Here is a 10730-nt window from a genome sequence, read left to right on the forward strand (position 1 = left end):
GACGTTTTAGTAATGCATATGACTAATCAAAAATTTTGATATATTTATGTTTAGAAATTTACAAAATATCTTCATTGAACATGATCTTAACTTAATATCCTAATGGTTTTTGGCATAAAAGACCCATACATTGTATTTTTGACTACTGCTGCAAATATTCTTGTGCAACTTAAAGGGACAGTTCAATAAAAAAATAAAAATATGTTATCATTTATTCACCCTCAAGTTTTTTCAAACCTGAGTTTCCTACTTCTGTTAAACATAAAAGAAAATATTTTGAAGAATGGTGGTACTGGAATAGTTGATGATAGCCATTGACTTTCCCCCATACTGTAGTCTGATTGCAAGTATTTTAAAATGTAACTTAATTTAATTACAAGTACTTAAATTTTGCAGTCTGATTCCATAATTCTGATTCCATGTAGCCAGTTACTACACAACTTCACTGTTAACTGAATAATATTGTGTTGCAACTTTGTGTGCTTCGCAAATATTCTCAAGTGAATATTTTGTGTGTGTTTCAGGATGGGTGCGCTTTTCTTCATCAGCTCAAATCAGTGTTTCAGCACTATGTCCTCAGCCGAACTCTTCATCATTGAGAGGAAACTGTTTGTGTGAGTAACACACACACACACACACACACACTAGAGTTGGAATTTGTAATTGTTATAAAATGTTAAGTGTTCTGATTTGCACTGCAAACGTCTGTAGGGGGTGAAATAAACTTATGCAAAATAATAATTGTAGACAACTTTGTTGATAGAGTGAGTATTTGCAGTTTTAATGCACATTTCCATTGTCGAAACACCATAATTGTAGGTTGTTTGTGTAAAATTGGATTTGTGTGATCAAATAGGGTGAAAGTGAATTATCATTATTAGAAATATTTTACCTATGGTGATTTAAGACAAGTTGGAGGTTATCCCAACTTTAAAAAGTTTTTTGTTTTTTTTTCCCAAGAATTGTAATTCTAAAGTTTTGCATTAAAAGCAGTCTTGCAGTATTTTTGGTCAATACATAATATTCAGAACATAGAGAATATAAATGGTACAATGGAGCTAAAGGCACACCTTAAAGGAGAAGTCCATTTCCGGAACAACCATTTACGAATAATTTACTCACCCCCTTCTCATCCAAGATGTTTATGTCAAGTCAAGTCAAGTCACCTTTATTTATATACCGCCTTTAACAATACAGAATTGTGACAAGGCGGCTGTACAGTATTAAATAGGAAACAGTACATCAACAATGCCAAAGGCAACATTAAACACTCACATTATAGGTAAAGGTAGTTAATCAAAAACAATAAAATAAAATGCAATATTGTGTTAAGAGAAAGTGTCCCCAACTAAGCAAGCCAGAGGCGACAGCGGCAAGGAACCAAAACTCCATCGGTGACAAATGGAGAAAAAAACCTTGGGAGAAACCAGGCTCAGTCGGGGGGCCAGTTCTCCTCTGGCCAAAGTTCCCGTGGTCTTGTGCCGACAGCCGTCTAGGTGATGTGGTCTTCACTGTGGATCCGTCTCTGGGGCTCATCTAGTTGATGTGGACTCCGCTGACATTCAGGGCTGTAGAGGTCGTCTCTAGGTGCTGATCCACCGTCTGATCTGGATACGGACTGGATCTGGTGGTTAATGTGACCTCGGAATAAGAGAGAAACAGACTAATATTAGTGTAGATGCCATTCTTCTGACGATGCACCGAGTACATCGGGTGTTATGGGAAGTGTTCCCGGTTCTGGTTGACCTAATTAGTGCAGCCTAACAATCCTTTAACGGATTTGAATTATAAGAATGTGGATTTGTTATGTGTAAAAATTTGTTATGTCTTTATGTCTTCCTGTCTTCAGTCGTAAAGAAATCACGGTTTTTGAGGAAAACATTTCAGGATTTTTCTTCATATAATGGACTTCATTGGTGGACCGATTTAGATTTTGGATTTTGCTTCAAAGGCTCTAAACGATCCCAGCCGAGAAAGAAGGGTCTTATCTATCGAAACGATCTGTCATTTTTTTGGAAAAATAAAAATTTGTATACTTTTTAAGCACCAAAGCTGGTGTAGCACAGGCTCTGGGATGCGCGTTCACGATGCTACGAATTAGTAATGGGTCATTCTTGAATGATTCGTTCATTCTGAACGAATCTTTAATGTGACTTGGGAAGAACGAGTCATCTCACGTCGTCACATGATGACTCGAACCCGAAAACTTGTCAGAAGAGAGGTGAAGTGAGTTAATCATAGACTAAAGTGACCCAGGTAAACAATGAATTAATCTTTTCTGTTTCTTATAGCATTATAGTTTTGTCTTGTTTGTAGTGTGATCAATGTTTGTGTAAACAGTAGATGTGTTAGGGAAGTAACACGTAACATTTTAATTATATTTTGCTAAAATGAATGAAATGACTTGAAAAAAGATTTGTTCATTTTACTTCTCATCACTACTACGAATCACGTCTAAGTTCATTGTCTGTGTATTACGGCTAAAAAAGGTGGAGTATGGCGAAAAACTCCATCTTACTTTCTCCTACAACTTCAGAATCGTCCGACATCGTTGTACACTGTAAAAAACAATTTGTTGAGTCAGTTTAAAATAATTTGTAACCTGGCTGCCTTAAAATTTTAAGTTCAGTCAACTCAAAAAAAAAGTTTATTCAACTTGAAATGTTAAATTATACTAAGTGACAACTAAGATATTTGAGTTGAATCAACTTAAAATTTTAAGGCAGCTGGGTTACTTACCCATCTGTTAAGTTTAGCAAACACAAATATCTAAGTTGTTACTTAGTACAACTTAACATTTCAAGTTGACTAAACTTATTTTAGTTGACTGAACTTAAAATTTTAAGGCAGCAGGGTAACAAATTATTTTAAGCTGACTCAACAAATTGTTTTTTTTTTTTTACAGTGTACCTTTTTGTTTGTAAACAGCGTTTGAATTTCTTGACTTTCTTATGGTGTGTTCACACCAGACACGAATGAAGCGTTAAGCACGAGTGATGTTAAGTCAATGCAAAGACGCGATAGACATCCTGTGACGAATGACGCGGCGCGAATTGAGCGTTTCGGGCGTTTGGCGTGTGTAACACGTGTGAACAAGTCACGTCTGGTGTGAACACACCGTTTGTCTTTGTGCGTTCCCTTTGTAAACACTCGGGTCTGTAGTTTGACCTTTCAACGTGATTCAGTAGAACGCAGCATCGTGAACGCGCATCCGAGAGCCTGTGCTACACAAGCTTAAAAAGTATACAAATTTTTATTTTCTGAAAAAATGGCTGATCGTTTCGCTAGATAACACCCTTCTTCCTCGGGTGGGATCGTTTAGAGCCCCTTGAAGCTGCATTTAAACTCCATTTTGGAAGTTCAAAATCGGGGCACCAATGAAGTCAATTATATGAAGAAAAATCCTGATTCCTCCAAAAACCATAATTTCTTTACGACTGAAGACAGAAAGACATGAACATCTTGGATGACAAGGGGGTGAGTAAATTATTTGTGAATCGTTGTTCTGGAAGTGGACTTCTCCTTTAACAAAAAACGTGCCGTTCACTGTGCCTAAAATATATAATTGCAGAAAAACACATATATGTTTGTATTGAACATTTATGGAGCGCCAGATTTTGTGTGACAATAAATCATACAAGTAATTTATTTTGTTTAAAAATCTTATAAATGTACACAAGCGGGGCAAAAGGCACACAGTATTGATATATATACTTAATAATTTAATATAGATTTACAGTAGAAACAACTAATTATATTTTATGATATTATATGATTAATATCATGTTTTCAAATATGGTGGTTTCATTCTAAACATGGTGATTATCTCTAAGATGGACACCCAACATAATATATGATATTTACCATCTGAATCTAACAATGTCATGTCAACAAATGGAAAAGTCAGCCATTATTGTGCTTTTTAGCCCCAACAGTAGGGCGCTTTTTACCCTCAAAAACATACTTTTACATATTCTTTTGTTATTCAAAAACTGTTGCTTTAATTATCTTAAAACTGAAAATCATAAAGAAGACATCATTTTAGCGATTTTCATTTGCTACTTAAATCTACAACATTTTAAAAAACATCAAATATTAGATCAAGTAAGCACAGAATCAACTTTGTGCTGCCACCCACGTCAAGGATCAGACAAATTTGCACATGCATCTTGAAAAGTGAATGTTTTAGAAAGTGCTACGCCACGTTTTTGTGCCATGTAGTGGTTTAGAGGAAAAAAATATCAAAGGCGTCTTTTACCACGGGGCGCCTTTAGCCCCGTTGTACCCTTTAACAATTTTAAAGTAAGAAAATAAAAAAATAAAAACAGTGAAAAATAATTGTATGTTAAGAATGTTTTGTGAATCTGATCTCTGATGTTTTATTATAATTTGAATATTTGATTGATTGATTGATGATGTTGTGGTGGGCGTGTCCTCAGGCATGAATACATCAGCGGCTACTACAGAGTGTCAGTGTACTTCCTGTCGAAGGTCCTGTCTGATGTCCTGTTTCTGCGCACCATCCCCGGCATCATCTTCAGCTGCGTGATCTACTGGATGATCGGTCAGACACACGTTGCTGTCATTCATGTTCTTCTAATATGAAAGATGTGATTTTATGTTGTTTGTGTTTCCTGTGCAGGACTGAAAGCGACGGCCGAGGCGTTCTTCATCTTCCTGTTCTCCATCGTTCTGGTGTCGTACGCAGCCACGTCTATGACTCTGGCCATCTCTGCTGATCAGACGGTGGTGACCATCGCTAACATCTTCATTAACAACATATTTGTGTTTATGATGGTAAATGAACACACTTACGCACATGTTCAAACACTAAGAAGAAAGCACTAGGCCACATACAGTCAAACGTTTACATACACCTTGCAGAATCTGCAAAATGTTAATTATTTTACCAAAATAAGACGGATCATACAAAATGCATGTTATTTTTTATTTAGTACTGACCTGAATAAGATATCTCACCTAAAAGATGTTTACATATAGTCCACAAGAGAAAATAATAGTTGAATTTAAAAAAAGTTACATACACTTGATTCTTAGTACTGTGTTGTTACCTGAATGATCCACAGCTGTTTTTTTTGTTTAGTGTTCTTTTTTCATGAGTCCCTTGTTTGTCCTGAACAGTTAAACTGTCTGCTGTTCTTCAGAAAAATCCTTCATGTCCCACAAATTCTTTGGTTTTTCAACATTTTAGTGAATTTAAACGCTCTCCAGCAGTAAATGCATGATTTTGAGATCTGTCTTTTCACACTGAGGACAACTGAGGGACTCGTATGCAACTATTACAGAAGGTTCAAACGCTCACTGATGCTCCACAATGCATTAATTTGAAGCTCAGGGTAAATGTAACTTATTTTGACCTTCTGGGAAACATGTATTTTCTGTAGCTTCTGAAGGACAGCACTAAATGAAAAAATATGATATTTAGGCAAAATAAGAATCTTCAACAGATCTTCATTCTGTTCAAAATATTTTGGATTTTGAAAAGCTTGTTGACTTCTGCAGTTTATCTAAGGTGATAGTGGAAATAAGTATGCCATACCAAATAAGTATAAAAACACTGTTTGCTGATTTTAATTTCTTTAAACTGTGTAATTTATTTTTTTATTTTATATTACATCAAGGTGTATGCCGTGCTTCCAAGCTTTCGTATTCGTTTTGCTAATAAACGTTCTATGTTTTTTATTTATTTGGTTACATAGTGTTTACTGATTTTCAGTTTTGTATACCTATTTAAACTTAAACTAAACTTAAAAGAAGTTATTATTTTATATTAGGCATTTAACATTGTGTATTATTAATTGTTTTGTTACTAAAAGTTTGTTACGTTAATACCGTTCATTTAAAAGTGAAAGTAAAATGTGCACAATGCTTTTACAAGCTACTTAAAACTGAAGGAAAGTGAAGAAAAGGGGGAAAACTCAAACGAACTAAAAACAAACAATTGCTTGATGCTGAATTGCCGCTAATTTGAAAGTGAAAGTAAAACGTACATGACGCTTTTACTGAAGGAAAGCGAGAAAAAGAGGGAAAACTCAAGCGAACTAAAAACAAACAATTGCTAAATGCTGAATTTCTGCTAATTTGAAAGTGAAAGTAAAACTCGAACTATACTTAGAGAACACTGCTGTATTGTTTTCCCTTAATTTTTTCATTATTTGGTCTCAAAAAGGTCTTTAAAAAGTCTTAAATGTACCCTCATAAAACCTGCAGAAACCCTGGAAAAATATCCATATTTAAAACATAAGATTCACTAATAATCTAGCTTGCGCTAGCCACTTTGACAAGGGGCGCGGCAGTACTGAAACACCATCTAAGCTGTTCGCCAATCGCAACGCACTGGGACCGCTAACCAATCATAACACATTTCCTTTTTTCGGAAGGCTGGCCTTCACTGAACCTGGAACTAATCGAGCTATTTGTGCCAGGCTGGGAGAAAAGTATTGTAATAATGTAAATTATGTAAAAAATAATGCCTTTTTCGAACCACCAAGCATGAGAGCGTGTTCTAGCACACCCCCAAAACAAAATCAAGACTTTGAAAAAGAGCATAATAGGACCCCTTTAAATTCATGTTATGTTTAGTCTTAAGTGTAATATTTATTGGTGTGTGTGCATGTGTTCAGATCTTCTCAGGGCTGCTGGTGAATCTCCCCAGTGTTGCTGACTGGTTGAACTGGCTGAAGTATCTCAGTATTCCTCGTTACGGTCTCGCTGTGAGTCTTAAAGTGTCTATGTTCTGCTGGAGCTTTGATTTGCATGTTAAATTGATAATGATGATGATGGATGTTCTTGCAGGCTGTGGAAATCAATGAGTTCACCAGCCTCATCTTTTGCGACACGAGGAACACAAGCGGCATAGAAAAACGAGTGTGAGTATGAAGCTGCATGCGAGTAATTAACAGGGTCATTATAGTAATTGAAAACCATAAAAAGCATTTGAAAAACTTGCTTGAAACGAACAATATAAATGAAAATGGAAAAGTTATTTCAGGTTATTGATGAGCGGAGCGTGTATCTTTTGGTCGTTTGATTTTCTACTTAGAAAGAAATAAAGAGAAACGAATGGTGTGATTTTTGTTTTTCGTATTAAGAACAGTTCATTCTCAACAGGAGAGAGATGCTGTAGGCAAGACAAGCGTATTAATCCTGCAGATCTTTTGTCATGTAGGCTGCTAGTGGTGCTTAAAAGATGTTACTACTACTACTAATAATAGTAATTCTACATTTTCACGGCTGCTGCAAAACGAGAATAAAAGAGGAATGATAATAGAAAATATAATAGTATGTCAGTGCTACCCTTAGCTGGTTTTCGCTGGTCGTAGCTGGTTAGCAGGCTGGTTTTAGAGGGTTTTTGGCCACTTCCTTTGCTGGTCAGGCTGGGAGACCAGCTGGAACAACCAGATAAAACCAGCCTGACCAGCCTAGCCTAAAACCAGCTACTTCCAGTTTGAACCAGCTAAGAACAGCTTTTTTGTTTTTTTTTTTTTTTTTACACTGTAAAAAGTTTTTACCAGTTTCAACTTAAAGGAGAAGTCCACTTCCAGAACAACAATTTACAAATAATTTACTCACCCCCTTGTCATCCAAGATGTTCATGTCTTTCTTTCTTTAGTTGTAAAAAAATTATGTTTTTGGAGGAAAACATTTCAGGATTTTTCTACATATAATGGACTTGATTGGTGCCCCAATTTCGAACTTCCAAAATGGAGTTTAAATGCGGCTTCAAAGGCTCTAAACGATCCCCGCCGAGGAAGAAGGGTCTTATCTAGAGAAACGATCAGTCATTTTTTTTTTTGAAAAATAAAATTTTGTATACTTTTTAAGCACAAAAGCTGGTGTAGCACAGGCTCTGGGATGCACGCTCACGATGCTACAAATTAGTGATGGGTCGTTCTTGAATGATTCGTTCATTTTGAACGAATCTTCAGTGTGACTTGGGAAGAACGTGTCGTCTCGGGAAGTGATTCGTTCAGTCGCGCATGCGCAACGTCCTATTAGGCTCTGTACTGGAATTAGTTCGCCTGTTTTGCGTCTTCAGGTTTTTTGAGTCATTCATTTATCTTACGGGGCTGTCACGTTATGAACGAACGACTCAAACCCGAAAACTTGTCAGATAAGAGGTGAGGTGAGTTAATCATAGACTAAAGACCCAGGTAAACGTTGAATGAATCTTTTTGGTTTCTTATAGTATTACAGTTTTGTCTTGTTTGTAGTGTGATCAACGTTTGTGTAAGCAGTAGATGTGTTAGGGAAGTAACATGTAACATTTTAATTATATTTTGCTAAAATGAACGAAATGACTCAGAAAAAAGATTTGTTCATTTTGCTAAACGAACCTCAAAGGTCCGAGTCGGTAAAATATTCTGAAAATGATCACTACTACAAATCACGTGTAAGTTCATCATCTGTGTACTCCGGCTAAAAAAGGTAGAGTATGGTGAAAAACTCCATTTTATTTTATCCTACGACTTCAGAATCGTTTGACATCGTTGTACCTTTTTGTTTGTAAACAGCGTTTGACTTACTTGCACTTTCTTAGTCTTTGCGCGTTCGCTTTGTAAACACTGGGTCTGTAGTTCCGCGTGACTTTTCGACGTGATTCAATAGTGCGTAGCGTCGTGGACGTGCATCCCAGAGCCTGTGCTACACAAGCTTTTGTGCTTAAAAAGTATACAAATTTTTATTTTCCGAAAAAAATGAACAATTGTTTCGCTAGATAAGACCCTTCTTCCTCGGGTGGGATCGTTTAGAGCCTTTGAAGCTGCATTTAAACTACATTTTGGAAGTTCAAAATCGGGGCACCAATGAAGTCCATTATATGGAGAAAAATCCTGAAATGTTTTCCTCAAAAACCATAATTTCTTTACGACTGAAGACAAAAAAGACATGAACATCTTGGATGACAAGGGGGTGAGTGAATTATTTGTGAATTGTTGTTCTGGAAGCGTTTTTTTCCTTTAAAAACCGAACTTCAGCAGCTGCCTTAAGAATTTTAAGTTAAATCAACTTAAAACTACAAGTCATTTCAACTCACTACAATAAAGTTTACATGCTGTTGTGTGAGTTTCACAGGCTTTAGTGAAAAAAGATGTAGAAACAAAGCAAAGACAAAGTACCTGTGTCTAAATAAGATGTAGATGCATTAAAGAAATACACTTGCATTGTTGTTTCTGGGAGGAGAACATCCCTGCAGTGCGGTTTCAGTAATATTGCATGGAGAATGATGTGTCTGCAAGAAACAACATGGAGTTACAGAAGAAGCATGACTGAAAGAGTAAAGGATAAAGCAGAGAAATCAGACTTACAGGTGCCGTGCCTTGTCAGTTAACTTCACAAACTTTAGTCTACATGTACGCCACTGCATTTTCAAGTATCACTCACCTTATCACTCACCAAAGTGGCTTCCAACAACTCAATTTCATGTATAAAACCACTAAAGCAATGATTTCTCATCGCAGCTGTTCGACAGGCGAGGGCTTTCTGAACGAACAGGGCGTTGATTACTCAACCTGGGGTTTGTGGCAGAATCATTTGGCTCTGGGAATCATGACCCTCATCTTCCTCATCATCACTTACCTCAAGTTGCGCTTCATCAAGAAATTCACCTAAACACAAGCTCATTGGCTGTGTTCCAAATCGCATACTCTCTTGAGCAGGTACTTTTTTGAATAAGTCATTACTCAACAACTGCAAAAAAAGAATGTTCTATATAGAATGAATGTAATCTGGATGTACTGCATTCGCCTTACTGTCATTGTCACGTGACCTAGCAGCATCAGTTGCGTCGTGTCACTGCCGTTAATAAATCCTCTCCTGCGGCCTTATGGGATATTAAAGAGTCTATCGCATGCACACTTCAGATTCACATTGGAAGTATAGGTTATCTAAAAAGTTTTTGCCTGCTCTTTTATGAGTACTGTGAATTCAGACATACTTTCTGTCAGCATAATCTGTCAATATAATCTGTTCAATCATAATTTCTTTCAAAATTAATGTAACAGTACAATATGGCAATATGGAGTCACTTCAGTTTGATACCCTTTAAGTTTGTTTTGTTTGCTATACATGTTTTTCTGTGTTACTGCAAACTTTCATTTATGCTTTTTTTCATAAGAAATACATATTTTTGTACTTTTCAGGACACCAACATGTAATAAAAACAAATGTTCAGATACTGTGCCAGTTTCATTTGAAAAAAAAAAAGAATCTGTTTTTGGTTTAATTTTCAGTTCCTGTCATTCTCATCATCTTATTAACAAATAAACTTACAAAGAGTGCTGCAAATAATAGTTTCTAAGACAGTCTCAAAAAACATGACTAAATTAAACTTATAATAATCCACATCTGAAATGTCTTTTTGGTATAAAATGTGGTATTATCAAAAGACAGAAAGGTGTAACACTTCTACGGTACATTTGTTACAGTAAAACCAGCGTCAAATGGATTTCAATAGAAACAGCAGGAAGTTACAAAGTTTCTGTTTTTCACACAGGCTCTTTAAACCACTATTTGGAAGGGTGTAGATGACAGCAGACGACAGATTAATTGTTTGGTCAAAATTGTCTGACTTTGAAAACTATAGCTCTCTCCTTAAATATGAAAAGGTCAAGCAACAGATTAATGAGTTACTTCAGATTTCATAAAAAGCTTATGGATGTAATTTTAAGTCAGTTACTGAAGTGAGTTGCTGTTTTTGTCACTATTCAGAG

General features: G+C 36.1%; 1 protein-coding gene across 2 annotated transcripts in view; it reads left to right on the forward strand.

Moving 5' to 3' along the window:
* The window catches only part of LOC127154616 (broad substrate specificity ATP-binding cassette transporter ABCG2-like), a 32924-nt gene extending 22730 nt beyond the window's left edge, over positions 1-10194 (forward strand). For both annotated transcript variants that reach the window (XM_051096263.1, XM_051096264.1), the window contains exons 12-17: positions 525-614; positions 4440-4564; positions 4643-4797; positions 6645-6734; positions 6817-6890; positions 9480-10194. In XM_051096263.1, coding sequence (XP_050952220.1) covers positions 525-614; positions 4440-4564; positions 4643-4797; positions 6645-6734; positions 6817-6890; positions 9480-9630 — 685 coding nt within the window. In that variant the 3' untranslated portion in view covers positions 9631-10194. The remainder of the gene's footprint in view (positions 1-524; positions 615-4439; positions 4565-4642; positions 4798-6644; positions 6735-6816; positions 6891-9479) is intronic.
* Positions 10195-10730: the final 536 nt, after the last annotated feature.

Source organism: Labeo rohita, chromosome 23, assembly GCF_022985175.1.
Source record: "Labeo rohita strain BAU-BD-2019 chromosome 23, IGBB_LRoh.1.0, whole genome shotgun sequence".
In the NCBI taxonomy this organism is placed as follows: domain Eukaryota; kingdom Metazoa; phylum Chordata; class Actinopteri; order Cypriniformes; family Cyprinidae; genus Labeo; species Labeo rohita.